The following is a 19,996-nucleotide window of genomic DNA, read 5'->3' on the forward strand; positions in this document are numbered from 1 at the left end:
ATAGTTACAGTAACAGTTCATCTATCTATCTATCTATCTATCTATCTATCTATCTATCTATCTATCGGTGGGGAAAGGCAATTGAAAGGGGTGGGCAAGCACAGAGTCCCATACTGCAAATTTGATAAGCTGGGTGACTACTGACTTCAGTCTACTTTATCAAAGCATGAGAAAATGCTCAAGTTTCATATATGCTATTGGAAACACTCCTCTACTGGGACAGCTCAGATACTACTTCAAGTTCCTGGTTGCCCCAAAATTTCCAGCTCTGTGGTTCACACTGTCTAGGTGTCAAAACTGAGCTGTTCACAAATTAACGGAAAGCTACAATTAAATAAACTTCGGCTTTCTGGGAACAAGTATCCTGGTGCACACTTCTCAAATCAATGCCAACCCCTCTGTTGTGCCAGAAGGAAAGAAAGCAGAGTGCTGGCATCCTGTTACGTGCAAATCAGCACTTGGGTCCACAACATTCCCCCTCGTTTTTCACATACTGGCTTTGTGAGACCACCCTCAAGTGATGACAAGACTGCAAAAATGGTAATGGGGACTAACAAGCAACAGGAGATTTTGACACAAGTTTGGAGAGATGTTTGGGTGAAGGCAGCAGGGCTAAGAAACACACAGATTGCCCAAGACTCGTGTCATCTTGATCACAAAGTTCCTTAATTTAAAAACAAATTTCATCTAAGTTACTTTCTCAAAGCTACAAGACCATGAAATAGTAAAGCTTATAGCTCATGTATAACACAATATTATGTATTATACCTAAGTTCAGTGCTCCTAGGAAAGTTTGCTTAAAATTGCAGCAACACCAGCTATTCACTGTACAAGCACGGACATTATCACCACATTCGTATGAATTTCTTTGTAAGAAGAGATATCCAAATTAAAATCTGTATTTAAAAAACCCCATTAGCTTTCATCAGAGAATGTGCACAAACCATTCCCATCGGAAGTGAGACACTTCATCATTTAATTTATGCTAGCTCTGTCTGGAGGCACTGATATATTTCCAATAATCAGTTCCTCACAACCTATCATATTAGTAACAACAAAGCTTAAATTCAACCATGGGAAAAACCTAGATTGAAAAATAGTAAGATTAGTTTTACCAAAGTTTCTTTTATGATTATATACAATAAACTCACTGCAAATTACCAGATTTAGGGCATCTACACACTCCATGCTATTGTGTATTAAGTGCTGAATGCCGACGGCTTTTGGGGTTGATGGGCACACTACAACCACTTTAATTCTAAATCAAAGTCTCCAATTCAGGACAAAATTTGGAATACTCCAGTGGTAACACTTCATTTGCAGTAACAGAAAGGAATTCAAGAATTTCACTTGTTTCTAAGCCAAGCTCTCCCCCCCCCCCAACTTAAAATCTGCTTTGATACAAAGCAAAATCTGACCCATTCCAAACATCAAGCATTAATAAACCCAAGTCAAGCCCATGTCCTGCACCATTAAAACCCATGTATTTAAACAGCTAAAGCTTTTAAAAGACACGATATTTATGAAGGGAACAAATCACTGTGCACCAGAACAGCTGGGTGCTACTTGACTGCTGTCTCTCTCGCTCTTCAGGCTGGAGCTCCCCTCTTGGGTCACCCAACTGCCTGATAGTGCAGCAGATACTATAAAAGTCAAGCAGTCCAGTCCTACTTATGCCCTTGGTTGTGCTTCCCTACTCCCTACAAGGACACAAACAATGCCTTACTTCTATGGCTGCAGCCCCCTATTAAAGATTTTCAATACTGTTGAGCCAAAAAGAAATTAGACTTTAGAGTGCAATATTTTCAACCAGAACTGCACACACTATCCACCCGCCTCCCCCAAGCCATTTCCGAACACTGGTGTGAACACAATGCTTACTCAAACTAATATTGAGTTAGTAATGGCACAGTAAGTGCTCTAGGTCAACAACATTCTCCATGAAGACTTAATATACACGAATAATTGCATCACCAGAAAAGACGTTGGAGCAAAAATGCACTCTTGCTTCCCTTGTGCGGCACCCTACCCCTTGATGAAATCCATCTTATTTGTGAATATTTTGAATTCTATAGATTTTAGAGACTTTATAATAATTTTAAAAAGCAATGCTTGCTTTATTAACAGAAAAATATGGCAATTATGCAATGCTTTGTGGCATAAATGCTACACCACACACACTGTCTTCTAACTTCAGCTTTCTCCCAGCTACCCATTGAAGCATCTATCCCTATATACTACTGACTTCTAAAAATGTGGCCCACCTCTATCATTGTATGAAAAACAGCCAGCATATGCCAAAATATTATAAAAAGTGTGTGCGTGCATGCAAGACACATACAAGGAGGAGAAAAAGGTAGCAGGAAGACAGGAGATAAAGCAACTCTTTCTTCAGCCACCAAATTGTCATGTTTTCATTCTGTGCCAGGTATTACCTCTTACTACTGGTACTGGAAAAACCTTAAACATAATTTCTTCTATTTCTTTTTCTCTAGTAAATTACCTAAGAAGGTGCACCAAATATTAAACTAGAAATTCTGCATATTTAGGAACTGGGATTACTCAAAACACCACCATAAAACTCAGGAAAGCTCCTTTACACTAGAAATCAGAACTTCTTAGAAGCCAAATTAGATCTGATCAAGAAATTACTGATTGCAAGAATAAAGATCAATACAAGTTACAATTTTATGAAGTTTATGCTGTATTAACCTACATGTTCAATTTATTGCAAAAGGTTTTTAAAATCTCCTTCTATCTCTGCAATCCATATAAATAGCAGCATATATGAAATGATACCTCTACAGAATGATGTATTAGTGCAGGTTCAGGTCATCCTTTTTTGCACACCATAGGCCCAAACAGAATATTTTGCAATTTAGACCACATATGAGAGACGCACATCTAAATAATTTGCAGGCTTTACAACCTTTTTGTATGTTTCCAAAGCAGCAATTTTATCAATTATTTGTTAAAGTAAGAACAATTAATATTTCAGACATATAAACACAAACTTTAAAAACAGCAGGATTAGGTATAAAATCAACATAAAAACACCCCATAGTGGTGTTTCAGAATATAAACATGTACCTAAAGAGTGGAAGAGAGCTTGATGGAGCACCTGGGGAAAAGACTTTCATAGCGTAGTCACCAATTAAAAGGTTGTCTCTCTTTCACCTGCCAACTTAACCTTCACTAGCTATGGAATGGACAGCAGGGCCTCTGAAGCTCAGTCTGGGTATGTTCATGTGTGTGCAGTTAGTCCTTTGTACACTGTTTCTAGGTCTTTGAGGACTTTAAAAGGGTAGCATAAGCAATTTAAAATTAATTTTGGAAACACAGTGGCAACCAATGTAACTGATGCAGAATTTTTATAACATACAGTGGTACCTCGGGTTACTTACGCTTCAGGTTACATACGCTTCAGGTTACACACTCCGCTAACCCAGAAATAGTACCTTGGGTTAAGAACTTTGCTTCAGGATGAGAACAGAAATTGTGCTCCGATGGCACGGCGGCAGCAGGAGGCCCCATTAGCTAAAGTGGTGCGTCCGGTTAAGAACAGTTTCAGGTTAAGAAGGGACCTCCGGAACGAATTAAGTACTTAATCCGAGGTACCTCCTTGCCCCTACTAGCAACTGGTGATTGTATCGGTTTCCAGACTACCTTTAAAAAGGCAGCCCCATGTAGCCCAAACATTTCATCATTAAATACTTTTAAATCAGTAACATAAACAAGCAATTGTTCCTTATCTATTCCCGTCCCCCAATTGGTCTAATTCAGATTTCCTATGTGAGGGGAAACCATAAAACAGAACCACCTTGGTTATATGCTGCAATTTAGTGGGCCACAAGGACATTCTTCCAACTTTATCATCAACAGCAATCCTTAGAGCCAGAATACTTGTGACAATATATGCAGCTGCAGCATTTGTTTAAGAATTATTTTTGGTCCAGATGCTTGTGCTGTCTTAGATCCTCCTTACGTGGCAGTCCTATTTGAAATATTACAGTAAGGCATCTTGTGTAGTGTCCTTGTATGACTTCAAAATGTCTCAAATAAGGTAATTCTTCAAAGGTACATGGACTATATGTTCAAAAGATTTTGGATTATACTTCTACGTTGTTTTTGGAACTCGATTTAGCTGCAAACCAGTACTTATAGCAACCTTGTTCAGGAAATAGTAAATCACTAGAAAATTGATTTTTCTTAGCAATTTAAATAATTTTATTTATTTATTTATAAATCAAACTTTAAATAAACTGTCAACTTTAGATATCAGATTAAGGCTGCCACAAAACACATTAGGCACCAGTCAGTTTTTTCCCTAAAGTGATTTCATCTTAGAAATACAGGAGATATGGCATTAGAAAAGCTCACATATTATGGTATTGACCATTGGTTAGATCTTTCTGGCAAGGTGTCTTAAGCTTCAGCAACAGAATGGTATGATCACTCTAATTTACACATTCAATTTTATGTTTTCCTCTGGCTGGGGCTTGTCTAAATGCAATTAAAGTTGGCCACCTAGGAGTTCTTTCATAGCTTAAAGGTTATGTGTTACTCAACCAGTCTCCAGATATATATCATTCTGGCATATCTAACGTATTTTACTTGTTTATGAAAAGTTGTGATTGGGAAGCATGAGAAAATAAAAACATTTGAGGAGATACAGTTTTTGTTTTCAAATGCAAGAACAGTGCAAGAAAACGCTCCTCCAATAATTTACTGTAGTCCATTAATCTGTACAGCTCAAATTGACTGAAAAATGTAATACTGCATCCAACACAGTTCCTCCTCTCCATCTCCTTGTGTGGCCTCCAAAAAACAACATCCCTGCTCTGGAGTGTTGGGGAACCCCCAGAACAGATTTGACGGTATTTGCAAGGCTACACAAAGAAAAGAGAGATGTTCTTACACCCACAGGACTTCACTTAATACAGCCTTTTATTCTGTTATACTATTGGATAAATACAATAGGAGTCAAACTCTTCAAATAGCTAGTTTCCAGGTCTCCAGATGTATATAAGACAGGTAGTTATCAGGATATATGTGAACTGCACAGATCTGACATGGGTGCCAGGTTGTTTTGAATTAAGTTTTTCGCAGATAAAGATACCCCAAACAAGTAGTGGTAGTTCAAAAATGAATGAACAAAAATATTTGTTGGAGGTACATCCCCAAGTACAGAAAAAAATGTTTTAGTTAAAATCCCAACATGTTCTTAATTACATGGGGTTGTATCCAACAATTGTGTGAATGGAAGACTCCTCACAGAACCAATCTTTCTCTCCCCTCCTTCTCTGAGGACACCTCTGAACAGAATGGGCTCCATCATGAAGTGGGGTGTGTGTGTGTGTGTGGATTGGCCAAATTTGCACAGGTATGTCTTGCATGAAGCTCAGACAGAGGGGGATGGGATGGAAAGACGGCAGAGGGGACGGTGAACCACTGGATACAACAAATGCTTTTTTATAGGTTCAGCAGTTCATAAGCTTTTAAAGAGAGTTCTGGATATCTAAAGTTATTATGCCTCTCAAATAACCTCTCTTCCTCACAAATATATATTTATGCATACATATTTAGTGTACACTTTTATTTCTACTCATTTAGAATTTCTTTCCAGGTGCAAGGACTTGCATGTATGCATTTTAAACAACAAAACAATGCATATAGAACAGAAAAGCAACCATTTTTCTCACAATGGTCCACAATATACTTCAAAGAGTGACCTAGTGTATAGGTAAAAGGTAAAGTATATATAAGTGTATAGACTTAGCGTATATATGTAACAAGGGACGCGGGTGGCACAGTGGATTAAACCGCAGAGCCTAGGACTTGCCAATCAGAAGGTTGGCGGTTCGAATCCCCACGACGGGGTGAGCTCCTGTTGCTCGGTCCCTGCTCCTGCCAACCTAGCAGTTCAAATGCACGTCAAAGTGCAAGTAGATAAATAGGTACCGCTCAAGCAGGAAGGTAAACACCGTTTCCGTGTGCTGCACTGGTTCGCCAGAAGCGGCTTAGTCATGCTGGCCACATGACCCGGAAGCTGTACGCTGGCTCCCTCGGCTAATAAAGTGGGATGAGCGCCACAACCCCAGAGTTGGTCACGACTGGACCTAATGGTCACGGGCCCCTTTACCTTTTTATATATGTAACCCATTGCAATAGTCTAAACTTGAAGTTACCAGAGTGTAGACAACAGAAGTTAGGCTGTCCCTGTCCAAATGAGGGTTCACCTGGGCCACCAGACAAGCTTATGGAAGGCATTCCACATCACTGAAAGCACTTCAGTCTCAAGTGACAGTAATTGATCCAAAAGTACCTCCAAGCTAGGTACCTGCTCCTCCTTCAGAGAGCACGCAATGTCATCCAGATTATGCCACACCCCACCCATCCAGACTACGGAACCACGCACTAACAGGGCCTCAGTTGTGCCTGGATTACGCTTCAGATTATTGGCTCTCACCCCACCCTTTACTGAGGCAAGGTATCAACCTAGCACATCCACTGCCACACCTGCGCATGCAAAAGAAAAGGGAGAGTTGTGTGTCATCAGCACATTGCTGACAATGCACTCCCAAAAGTCCAGATGATCCTTGCTCAGCAGTTTCATGTAGATGTTGAGCAGCATAGGAGTATAATCAAACACTGCAGAACCCCACACTGAAGGCTCCACGGGGCCAAAAAATATTCCCCAAGCACCACTTTTGGAGAATGACCATCCAAGCAGAAATGGAACAACAAACGAGTGGTGCTGCCCACTCCTAATTTGGACAACCACTTCAGAAGAATGCCATGCTCAAAAGTATTGAAAGCAACTGAGATATCAAGGAGAATTAACAGGGCCATAGTCTCTCTCCCAACAAAGGTAATTTTGAAATATTTTTTTAACCATACGATGTAAGAGAAACTGCACAACTCACATTGACACCATTCTTGAAAGAATGGCAAATACTCCTGTTTACCAAAATGTAAACCCCCAGATCTGCCCTACAAGTACTATCTACACTAATCATGCACAACTATGGAAACAAGTCGACTAATTTTGCACAAGTATGCAATGTGTCTTCAGGAAAACTGCTAAGTATGCAATTAAAGAAATTGTATAGCTTTTCAATAATCCATGTAGACACTGTCATACAATTCCTTACACTGCTGTCACACCAACCTTTCTTTTCATTCTTCACTGAACACTTTTTCCTCTCCCTTCCAATGTTTTCTGTCCACTCCACCTATTTCAGAAGAACAACATATAAATGCTTTTTGTACCTGGACTAAAACTGCTACTAAAAAAGGTAGAACAAGTTAACAAATGTGAAGGGTGCATTAATCCCAAGTTCTTCACAAAAAACACCTCACCACACTTAATTCTTTAAATGTTTATTCTCAAAGCACTTGAAAATAGCAGCAACAACTTTGGGGAGGTGGAGTAAAGAATGGAGGATATAACAGTAATTAGAATAAACTCATTTATATAAAAGGATATCCCTACAGCACTAACAAAATCTCTTGTGACACAATACTAGGAAAAATGTTTTGCAGCTATATTATAAGCATCATTCAGCACTGTGGCTTAGTTTGCCATGCTCCTTTGTACAAACTCTTTTAGTAACACGATTATCTATATTTGGTCAATTTATAGGAAATCTGTTCCAAAGAAAGAAAGAAAGATGACTGGGTTAACTTCTAAGCACTTAGAAGCCATTCACTTCTCCCTCAGAAGTCACCTACAACTAAAAGGTAAGCACAACAGTGCAGTTTTCCTTGCCTCCTCCCCCTCCCCTGCTTGAGCAGATGACAAGTTCCATAGGGCAAGGAAGGGGGTGTACTGATTAAATTGCCCTATAAAACACTCTGCTCATTTACATTTTAAATAATATATAAATTAAAACAAAGGCAAATGGATAGGGTGTTTCATTTAAAAATCAATATGCCCTCTGCAAACACATAACAATGCACAATAGAGGGTTGTTGAGAGTTGGGTAGGAGACACAAGGGGCAAGACTCGTTTTCCATTCGGGAAAGTGGTGGTGGGGGGATCAAAGCAAACACACACCCCTCCCCACAGCCATTTGGGGCCACTGCTTTCAGTGGGTCCTGCCGCCCTTTATTCATAGTGCAATTTTGGATCCAGCGCGTCCCATTTTTGCTGTGCCTTCCTTTTGCTAATTGACCTATCGGTAAACGTGTCAGCCGCCCACCCGTGCATCGGGCGGGAAAGCCCCTCAGAGGTTAGCAGCGTTTTGCAGACAGCTCCCCCCCCCCGGCCGGGATTGTTTCGGAAAAGAGCGTATCATCCCTTCCCGGATCCGCCTGTAAGCCAGGAAGGGCAGAGCCTGATGGAATGGAGCCGAACTGGGGGCGGGAGGGGAGAGAGATAAACCGATCCCAGATTTCTCGCTCTCCCCACGCAGGCACAGGTACCTGAGCGGAGCCAGCAGGAAACTCCTCCGGTCTGGGGGCGGCGGCGGCCACCGCTGGAAGCAGCAGCAGCAGCAGCAGCAGGCCCGGGCTCCCCTCCACACCAGCACCACCTCCTCCGCCCCCTGCAATGGCTTCCGGGATAATCAGCGGGGCTCCATCCGCCCATCACAAGCAGGGAGGACCCGGCCGCCGCGGCGCCGCCGCCGCCAGTACTCCCGGAGCCGTCCCCTCCCGCCGCCGCCGCCACCTCCGCCGCCGCGCTCCATGATGCTCCAGCCCCGCCCCCTCCCTCTGGAACCCCTCCACCTACCATTCGGCCAGCAGGGATACAGTGACGTCACCTGAATTGACTTCCCGGTTTACCAATCGCGGTTGCCAAGCTGCCCAGCCCGCCCGCGAGCCCTCGGGCTCCGCCTCCTTTCCCCCCCTCTCTCCCCCCTCCCTCCCGCGTCTTCCTTTGTTTTAGCTCAGTTACGCGGAGACCACCGCACAGGGTAGGTCTGCTTTACGTCAACGCGATGACGCAGGCGGCGGCGACACGCACGCGCTGTATGTAAATAAAAAAAGTTGGTTTTTTTGCGGCGCCTGCGCACGTGGTTACAGAACAGCCCTTCCTGTATCGGATCTTTCCTTTAAGGGAGGCGGAGCCGAGGCCGCTTTTTAGTTTCAATTTGTAGCTGCCGCTTCCTCGCACCAGTTCCCTGCTAGGCCCACCTTCTGCTTGGGCTGCGAGTACAGCAGCTCCCGTTCTTCCAGATGGAGCCTCCAACTTCGACAGCAGTGTTAGTGTTGTTGTTGTTGTTGTTGTTGTTGTTGTTGTTGTTGTTGTTGTTGTTGTTTAGTCGTGTCCTACTCTTCGTGACCCCGTGGACCAGAACACGCCAGGCACTTCTGTCTTTCACTGCCTCCCACAGTTTGGTCAAACTCATGCTGGTAGCTTCAAGAACACTGTCCAACCATCTCGTCCTCTGTCGTCCCTTCTCCTTGTGCCCTCCATCTTTCCCAACATCAGGGTCTTTTCCAGGGAGTCTTCTCTTCTCATGAGGTGGCCAAAGTATTGGAGCCTCAGCTTCAGGATCTGTCCTTCCAGTGAGCACTCAGGGCTGATTTCCTTCAGAATGGATAGGTTTGATCTTCTTGCAGTCCATGGGACTCTCCAGAGTCTCCTCCAGCACCAGAATTCAAAAGCATCAATTCTTTGGCGATCAGCCTTCTTTATGGTCCAGCTCTCACTTCCATGCATCACTACTGGGAAAACCATAGATTTAACCTTCGACAGCAGTATAGCTTTGAGTTAACAGCTGCTGGAAGAGGAACAGCGAGGGCTGCTTCCTTCGTGGGCTGTTTTCTGAGCAGGCAGGAGGCGGCTGACTGGAAACATGAACCTTTTGCCTTAAGAGGCGAGGGCTGAAATGTAAGCGGAGGGAGCACTAAACTCTGCCTTAAGTCTCAAAAACCGATTTTTTAAAAGGCTATAGTGCAGTAGTACACGGTAATTCTGTCTTTACAGTAAATATGAAAGGAGGGGGAGAGAGAAAGAGAGACCTTGACAGTGTGACAATGAGAGTTGCTTAGAGTGATAAATCCAGAATTCAAGAGAGCAAACCCCCAGCTCTGTTTAGTCCCCAAAAACCTGCCTCACGCTTCAAAACACCAGAACATCCTACCAATCTGATTAGGCAACCGATTAAATAAACATAGGGCAAACTGTCTTAATGGGAAGGCAAAGAAACCCATCTGCTTTTATAGTACAGTAATTACTATCTAGATGTGGCAGGTCAATTTCAGAATTTATTTCCTCATTGCTTGGACCTAGATTAGCAACTGTTGCTAAGCCTAGCACCATATTTTGACAGGCAAAGATTCCCAAAGCGATTTTTTTTCCTTTCAAAAGGTTATTTTGAAAGAGACACTTTCCCTTGTTGGGTAGGTGCATCAGAAAGACACTAGGGTAATACGGCCAACAGCGATTCCAACAAGCTTTAAGGTTCATTCTACAAAACAATAACCAATCTAAGAACCATAGATTGGGGAAAAACCCAACAGTCACATTTAAAATATTTTACTCTTTAAATTAGATCCTATTGTTGATGCTTTTATGAGTTCTAACCTATTATAAATAGGGTATGGGGGGAAGGGGTGGTGTTGCATGATCATAGCCTGGCTTTCTTCTGTGAACCCAAGAACCAAGAGAGCCATGATAGGTAAATGGGAGTATTTGGTCTTAAAGGACAGCATTAATATAATGGGCATAACAGAAATCTGGTAGAATGGAGAGAACTCTGCAGAAAGGACTCACTGGAGGTGCTGTTGCTCTGTATGTCAGAAAGGGCACTAAGGCTAGTAAGCCAGAAATTCTAAAAGGGGAAGATTCCTCCATAAAATTGTTGTGGGTAGTGATAAAAGCTAAAGGTACCCCTGACCGTTAGGTCCAGTTGCGGACGACTCTGGGGTTGTGGCCCGCATCTTGTTCTATAGGCCGAGGGAGCCGGCGTTGTGGGTAGTGATACCAGGTCCCAAAAAATTATTAATGTGAACATGCTATCATCCTCCTGATCAAAATGCTCAGAGATTTTGAGATGAAAGCTGAAATCAATGAAGCATCCAAAAGAGGAAATGTTGTAGTAATGGGAGCCTTTAACTAGCTTCACGTGGACTGGCAACATATGTGTTCCAACACTGACTAAGAGATAAAAAATTCTAGATATCTTAAGTGACTGTGCCCTAGAACAACGGTCCTGGTACTGACCTGAGGGGCGACAACTTGGATTTCAGCTTGAGTGATGCCCAAGACCTGGTGTAAGATATAAGTGCTGTCAAACCAACTGGGAGCCATTACCATTGTGCTATTAAATTAAATATACATATAAATGGCCAATTGAAAAAATAAAAATTCAACACAGCCACATTTGACTCAAAAAATGAGGGTACCAGTAAAATCACAGGAGAATATTTTTTAAAAAAATTATTTATACCCCGCCCTCCCTGGCTAAAATCAAAATATACAATACATCAGGCCCAACTATCTGTGCTGGTCCCATGTGAGCTGGGGGGGGGGGGAAGAGTTAGGGAGGCCACTTTCATGCAGGGTCTTATAAAAAGAAAGGAGTCAGACTGAAGAGAAGAGAAATATACTTTTCCATTTCCCTTCCTGCAATACTTTCTTCCACTGAGCTAGGATCAGCCAATCACTTTGGCTGACAATAGTATGTCTGTCTATTTTTCGAAGTACTTTGGCTGCTGTATTTGCTTCCCAGCTGCATTTTTAAAGCTCAACCTCAAGGCTAATTAATCAGCAATTTTTAATCAGCAATTTTCACAGTGACATTCTTTTATGCAAATAAGTAGTGGTGGCTGTGGCTGCCCCCTCCAAGAGAGGCACCAGTACAAAACTCATGAGGATACAAGGCTGATGACAGATCGAAAGCAGTGAAGTGCAAACCACACCACCACCACACAATGGGGGAGTTGAAAGGGGATAGATTTTTTTAAAGCAAGTTGCCCAATTTGACTTAAAGGCTTGGATGTTTCTCTTGATTTCAATAGAGTGAAAACGTATATAGACATAGAATAGGTCAAAAGACTGAGCACTCAAACATTACAAAATAACAGATTTGTTCAACATTGCTCCAAAAAAACAAACCAAGAATCATATATTTTGTATATTTAACTAAGACCACAGAGTTTTGAAATTATATGTTTCGATAACAACCATAACTGGACTGGGGAAAGGCAGAGTAGCAGATCCACCACAACATCCCAAGCCCTTCTGGCTCACACCAGTGAGGGCAAAAAATGGTGGGCGGTGGTTGCTCTGATCTTTCTTTCTTTCTTTCTTTCTTTCTTTCTTTCTTTCTTTCTTTCTTTCTTTTCCAGCTTCATGGATCCATGGGGCTTTGGCAGGAGCATACGTAGGGATTGGTTAGGTTGGCCCCCACTAAGGGCCCAGGCAGGCACATAAATTGTGCCTTTCTACTCTGGCTCGGAATGGCTAGGACTCCACCCATCTGTGTGTTCTGGGGCCACTCCTCTGCTTCTCTGAGTGGCCAGGCAAGGAACGCAGGCTCTTCCAGGCACCTCAGCAGAGGAATCTGGATGCTGGCATGGGCCGCCACAGGAAGGCAGATAGACCAATGGAGGAGGAGAGGGAGGTGAAGCAGAGCGGAACCAACCCCAATGCCCACAGAGGAAGTCACTGGTGGAGTGCAATAGACAAAAACCACCTTTTTTAGTTTCTTGTCCATGGTCTCTCCCGGCTTCAGAGGTGCCAATACAGCTCCTTGCCAAGGATGCAAAGGAGCCTAGGTACGCTTTTGGTTGCCTGCCCACACTTCCTATTGCCAGGAGTAGCCTTCCACCTGCCTGGGCAAAGCCAAAGCCTCCATGGCAGTAGAGCCCTTGCAGTTGACAGAAACACCTCCCTGCCAAAAGAGAGGCCACCTCTTCTACCAGCCACGAACCATAGAAGATTGTGCATTGAAAATGTACAAACACACAAATACTTCTTTGCCCCACCAACTCACTCAAGTCAAAGGGACATCAAAATTGCTGCCATAATTCCACAAGAGAAAACCTGGTACACAAGTAGTCAAAAATTACAGTAGCAATTTTAATACGCCTAAAAAAATTGGGACGTTTTATGTAACTGCTGAAACATGTGGCACAAAGCATACCTCATAATAGCAGCCAGCACTAGAGCAGAGAGCAAGCCAAAAATACCAGGATAGGAGCCTGGCTTTTGTTGGCAGCTACAACAGAACATGGCATTATCTAATGCTACTGCCAGTCACCATGGGAACCACAAGCAGCTATATTAGTTCAGGTGGAAATAAGTTGTAGTGGATAGCATAGACTGGGAAAGACCAGAAGTCAAGAAGATCAGAGCAGACATTGCTGCACTGTGGCAGTGGTGTGAAAAAGCCAGGGAAGTTCTCCCCTTGATTAAACACCAACCTAGTGCATGGGGGCATGTTCCACTGGTAATTTTTCATAATTCATTCAGAAATATTTAGGATTGTTCCAGATGTGGATGATTACCAGATAGGCAGACACATGTGTGTATGCACACATTACGCCATGTCAGCAAGCAGTTTCATTGGTAAATTTGTACTTGCCCTATCAAGTGCAAATCTGTGACAAAGGTATTTTACTACTATTGCACTAGTATTACAGGCACCTATTGATCAGTGCCTATGACATTCACATGAGGAGCATCAAACACTCACATTTGCCCTGTTTCTGATGCTACACCATTATAAAGAAATAAAAAAACCTTATCACTCTTCCACACATGTACACCTCAAGGTTATTTCTTGCTGGGGTGTTGCTGAATTTGGCTAACTTCAGTAATGAAAATGCAGCAGACAGAAAAAAGACTTAATTAGGAAATGCTCTATATAATCATAAACAATTTGAAAACATTATTTTTCTCCTGAACTTTTTTAAAAAATCTCTCTCATATTTCATAGATAGCAAGCAAATAAGAGATGCCAATACTAACTTGTCGCCATTTCCTCTTCTCTGCATCTGCTGAGTACATATCCTGAGGTAAAGCGAAGCATTACCTTCTTCCAAGAGAACAGCCCCAAACAAATTATGTAGCCAGTCACAAAACACTGCCTAAAGAAAGGGAGGCCTTTCTTTTTTAAAAGCACACTTTCTACTTCAGTCCAACAGGACCAAAATAATAACTAGCTCTAAAAGGAATGTAGCAAGAAGCAGTTTGAGAGAAAAGGAACAACATAAAAAGATGATAATATACATTGGGGTTGGGGAACAGTGAAGAACGTCGAGGAGAAGTTTTTTGTATAATTTTTCAGCTGTCAAGTTGTGCCTGTGGTTTTTGAACGCTTTACTTTCGAATGCTTTACTTTCAGAGTCCACTCTACACAATGAGTTTCCCGCTAAGGCATGTTCTAGGTTGCATGCTCAGCTGACATATCTTTCAGGCCTCAGCATCACCAAAGATCAACTGAGTGCATGGCATAACACACACACACACACGACTGATAGTAGGCAGGCAAATGATCTCCTAAGTCACCTCATCATTTCTGATCTCATTTAGGAGCTTCTAAAGAATCACAGGGTTTCCTGGAAAACATTTTGTGAACTAAATGAATTAAAGGCACACTGATTTTGTCTGATCTGGATTCTGTGTTTAGATAGCTCTCCATGCCATCTTCAGTCACTTATTCAGTCCCTGCTTTATCTTCCTTCTGCACACGAAGTGCAAACTGTTGCAGCTAGAAGCAATCAATATACATTTTCCCCAATGCTATGGGCATGATCTCTCCCCAAGAGGTGTGGCTCCCACTCCACATTAGCCTTTAGGAAGGGTTAAAGCATATCTATTCTGTTTGGCTTTTGGCTTGCTCTACCCCCTGCCCCCCCCAGTTGCTGTCTATTCTGTATTTTCATTTTTGTTTTAATTGTGTAAACCACCTTAAGCTTCAAAACAGCAGCTGAGAAATGTTTTAAAATAAAATATAGTGTATGTGTGTTACAGCAGAATAATGCAACCACTGAAAACATTTCTTTTTTATATGCGATATACACTTACTTCTGCCTGATGTAAAAAAAATACACAAAATGCAGTTTCACTAGCCCTATAAAATTATTTCCTATCTGGTCTTACCTCCGGGGAACATTACTAAACAGCATTTTTGCAACTTCCTTGCCTTTTAGAAAGCAATGAAACCTGCCTCTCTGGCACAGAAATGTCATTTAATTTTAAAAAGATACACACAACAGTATTTTCATTTACAGGTTCCAAGTTATTTTATGGAGCAATAATAGTTCAGTTCTATACTGTGCTGAAATGTCAGAACTCTTAAGTCAAGTGAATATACACAGTGCTGGAAGCTACAGTTGTTAGGAGAGATGCTCATTTCCCAAGCCTTTTGTCATAGACCCCCAAGCAGTCTCCCCTCCCTTTGCAAGCTTTGAAGGGGTACATTAACAAAAACACAAAATCCGTTTTAGAAAAGTTCTTCTTCAACCCATCCTGTAGTTTTAGGAATCGTACACCAGAAGAATGCAAGAAAAGACAAAACTATCACTACTGAAAGCTAGATTATAGGATTTCTTAAATCATACTGACTGTGCTCCTTCCTGAATCAAAGTCAAGTATTTTAAGTGTGGAAAATATTTAGGCAGTAACACATTTCAATTTTCAGATAGTGCTGTTTTCCTCCTAAATATCAGGGGAAATTTCCAAACAATACTTATATTAACTTATAGTTCAACAAATCTTCCAAGAGCTTGTTTGAAGCACTGGGCATCACTAATCCAAATTAAAATGGACAGTTTGGTTGACTTTGATAAAGTAACAACAGAGCCAGAAAACTATCCTTGAGAGAAATAGGTCCCAAGTAATATCATAATTAAAACTAGGCACCTTTTACCAAGAAATCAGTATTAATAATCCTTCAATCAGTTCCATGCTAATAAGAGGCTCTAAAATATCAACTAAAAAGTAAAAACTTTTGGGGGAAAGCACAGAATTAGAGTAAGGTACAACAATAAAACTCACTGGAGCACGCTCAAATCAAGGTGCCACAATAGAAGGTATTCAGAGTTGTCATGGAAATAGAAAGGATAGGGATGAAGAGGTGGCTATAAAAACCAGAACTTAAAATATTAAAGGGCAAAGTTGGTAGACACCACAAAATAAGGAAAAAATGAAGAGAAACTAAAAAGAATGAATATTTTATGTTGTTGTTTTTTTACTTCACAGGAATAAGAACATTCTGCAGAGCAGTTATCTAGCACAGTAATGGGAAGAAGAAAGCAGGATAAATCAGATTCTAATGTTATTGAATTGCCTTTAAAATGCAGTTATATTTGTGCCTTTCTAGGCTCTGCCTCTGTATGATCTGTAGAATATGTTGCAGAGCTTTCCAAATCCAGAAATATATTCAAATAAATTCACCTAACTTTATAAATCCACTAGTCTAAAATCATCATTACCATCTTTTCCCCCTGTGTTCCAGAGCAGCCCTAAACCCATTGCCTTTAATCAACTCTAGTTTATCTAGCAGAATACCTGTCAGTACATAACAATTCATATGGGTAAGGCGACTGAAGGGATGTTGCTAGTGAGCTGCAAGATGTTGAAATATGGTAAATTCTAATTAAATAAACTGATAGGTAAGCGGCTCTTTAACAGGAAACACACTTTCCTGTGGAGAATCCAGGAAGTGAAGCACAAATCAAAGAGAATCAGTGATAAGATGCGGGGTGGGGCTGGGCACACTTCAGCTTTAGACACTATTTTCAGTGAAAACACTCTGCAGGAAAGTTTGTGTTGTTGATGCCACAAATAGAAAATAACTAATGACTGGATTTAAAACAAAGGTTAGTCAAAATAAGTGAGAAGGGAGCTGCAAACTGGAAAACGCTTAAAATAGCACATTAAAAATGTTACATGTGAAGTCACGATCACACTAAGAAACTGAAGGCAATACTCAGAAGTGAATTTTTTCTGTCACCTGTTTTGCTTGATGCACTTAAAGCAGCAGTTTTTCAAACCTCTTTTTTTATTACAGCAGATAAGTTCAGATATACTGGCTCCTAAAGCCCAAGCAGATTTCAGCTAGAAAAGTCTTGAAGAATCAGTGGCACTCTTAAAAGATTCTGAGGAGTATCAGTGATGCTTCAGACATATATTCTCCTAAGGCCACATATTAAAAGCCTAACTCTCGCTTTTTGCTGATCTCAGATCATATCTATATGTCTTCCTAACAATAAGAGATCTATTTATCCATTAGCAGTTGGGTGACTATCTCATGACCAAACCACATGGGTGGGTGCAATCACATATCTTTCCTATGGAATCAGCAGTGAATGTCTATGCACACACACACACACCACCACCAGTGTCCAAGTGAAAGAAAAATCAATAAATTTAAGTGGAAATATGAGGACTGATGTTATTCAAAACTCTTTTGCCATGTGTTTTACATTCTAGACCCTGGTTTACAACAAATGAATTCCATACTGATATGAAAAAGCATTTATAAATAGATGACCAGGACTTGTACCTCCTATTCATTCTTCTTTCTAAAACCTAGTCTAACAGTGGCCAGTTTCCACACAAAATGTGATGTGAGAACAACTATATCGAGCACCCTCCCTAAAGACAACAAAATGCCACCATCGCTAATGGAGGACAAATGCTACTTCAACTGCTCTTAAAACCAAAGAAGAAATATTAAAAAATGAAAAGGTGAAATAATGCATATTAGCATATTTAAAAACAAGGCACAAAAAGTGCAAACTCAAAAACATCACTTCTCAAACAGTAATTTATTTTAAGTACTTATATTGTATGTGATTATTCAGGTGTGCTTTCCATGCATCTCCCCCCCCCCCCCCCCCGCAGCCAGCTTTATGCACTATTTTCCTCATTTTACAACTGGGCAACTAAAGTAGAGAAAGCAATCCCTCCTCGCAAAGTCACTCTATTCATCACTAAGCTAAGATCTGAACCCTCTTTCAGTTCTGTCATGAGATTCCTTGGACCCACAGTACTCAATTTCCCCCCGAAGTGATTTCATAGCTTCTGGAACCTCTACCCCTGCTCTAACCTGAGAGAACTGTCACCTTCCCTATCCATCAGAAGAACTTGAATGGCAAGCAGTGGGGGGAGGTAGCTACCACATCCTCTTAAAGTCCTTAGCTCAGAAGCAAGTACATTTCCCCTCTCCCTTGAAAGGTTGAGTGGAAGAGACGCACAGAATAATATTTACAGCTCTAAGTGAAAAGCTTCTCAACTTCAGAATTTGCTGTACAGATAATCCAAGGTGACTAAAAACAAGACCATTTCATCTGTCATAGCCTGAAGTAGCCAGAAGAACTGGTGAGAGAACCTTTTTATCCTAGGTCCAGGGCATGGGGTGTGGAAAGGGAGACACCTATGCAGTTTATTCTCTCTACTGCTTCCAAGTTGCAATGAGCTTATAGAGGCATACAATTTTCTCCTGTGACTGACTTATTCAATAGTTTGTAGTTGTTTTCTCCTTCCCGTGAAGCTCAGGAAGCCATGGAAATTAGTCCTATAATCTGAGAAGTGTGCATTAATTTATAATCTGAAAAGAGCTCTGCACCAACAGTTTATGCTAACCACACATTTGCTATATTTGAAGAGTAGCATCAGTATAGTTAAAATCTACATAATAGGAAGCAGCTTACACAAACAACTTATCACATTTTACCCACGACGCTGCACTGCAACCACATACCCATGTGATCTCAGTGTTTGAGTGGGCCCAAAGTGAGTTTTGGGAGTGAAGGAAAGAGACCCAAACCTTTTCTGAATCAAAGGGAATATTTATAACAGAAACCGAAAATTCCCACACACAACACTCCTTCATACTTTGCAAGGCAAAAGTAACCAAATGAGAGAAGCTTTACTTTGCGAGAGGAAGAAAATAAATTCTTTGTGTACAAGTTATCACCCATCGTCGCATGGGGGTGGTGTCAATAGAAAAATCAAAACAACTGACACAAAAATACACCTTTTTAATAAAGAGCAACATCCTCTTGAGACAAATAAGCAGTTTTGCTATAAAACTTCAGCTAAACAAGACTTTCAATTGCATAAAATTGACACTTTTAATACCTGAAGGAAACTCATTTAATTCAGTTACCTTGTCACTGTCATCAGTACAGATGTGGTCTTGATGGATTAACTGGCACTGGAAGGAAGCACCAACACCACCTGCAAGTAAAGAAAGGAAAAAAATGCATTTGAAAACACAGACCGTATACTCAAATCTAGCTATCATGGCTTCTGTCTTTGTGATTCTAGGACAGGAGGAAGACATTTCTTCACGAACTGCCAAAACATTTTCTCCAGATTAACAATGTGCACTTGTTCATTGACTTAATATTTGTATTCCAAGAATACACAAGCACAAAGTTAGGGGAGACATTTGTGCAATGATTACAGAACTAAGTTCTGGGATGCGGGGTAACCTAGTTCAGAGAATCTTCTCGGCTTTTAAGGCTCAATGAAGAGGACTTAAGGGAAAGTTACCATTGCCTCCTTGCATCAGCCTACCTTCACAGAGTTGTTGCCAGACTAAAGCATCAAGTGTGGGCTTCTTAGAAGATATAGTACAAATGTTAGCAGATAAATAACCAAGTGTCGTGCCTCTCGTGAGTTTCTCAAACTGCTATAAATTTAACAGTGGCCAATTTCATTTCCAATTGACAATTTCAATGTAACTACTTAAGCCAGAGTGAGCCAAAGAGCACAGAACCTCTGCCATTTATTCTCCCTCAGCTTTTCGATAAAAGTCTATTCTCCTGTTTCCTTTGTCACTTTCTAAGGTGTTTCTGTAATAAAACAGGGGTAGGTGCACAACAAGAGGTTGGCACGTGTCTTACTGCCAACACATTAAGATACACGTATATATGCAGTGGTGGAAAAAGGCTCATTTACTTTTTAAACAGACCCTAAAGCAGCTTGGATGGCAAGGCAAAACAAAATACCTTTACTGATTTTAATGTATGCTTTTATTCTATGTGTATATATGCACTTAACAGTATTGGTAAACTTGTGCTG

The 19,996-nt window shown here is 41.2% G+C and overlaps 1 protein-coding gene across 4 annotated transcripts in view; it reads right to left on the minus strand.

Moving 5' to 3' along the window:
• The window catches only part of RNF38 (ring finger protein 38), an 80,515-nt gene that overhangs the window by 18,565 nt on the left and 41,954 nt on the right, over positions 1-19,996 (minus strand). The window contains exon 2 of one of the 4 annotated variants that reach the window (XM_053370268.1): positions 19,077-19,147. In XM_053370268.1, coding sequence (XP_053226243.1) covers positions 19,077-19,147 — 71 coding nt within the window. Of the gene's footprint in view, positions 1-7,171; positions 7,248-8,427; positions 8,651-8,737; positions 8,826-19,076; positions 19,148-19,996 lie in introns of those variants that run through there. The other 3 variants (XM_053370270.1, XM_053370271.1, XM_053370269.1) reach the window with 3 other exon arrangements.

Source organism: Podarcis raffonei, chromosome 17 (assembly GCF_027172205.1).
Source record: "Podarcis raffonei isolate rPodRaf1 chromosome 17, rPodRaf1.pri, whole genome shotgun sequence".
NCBI lineage: Eukaryota > Metazoa > Chordata > Lepidosauria > Squamata > Lacertidae > Podarcis > Podarcis raffonei.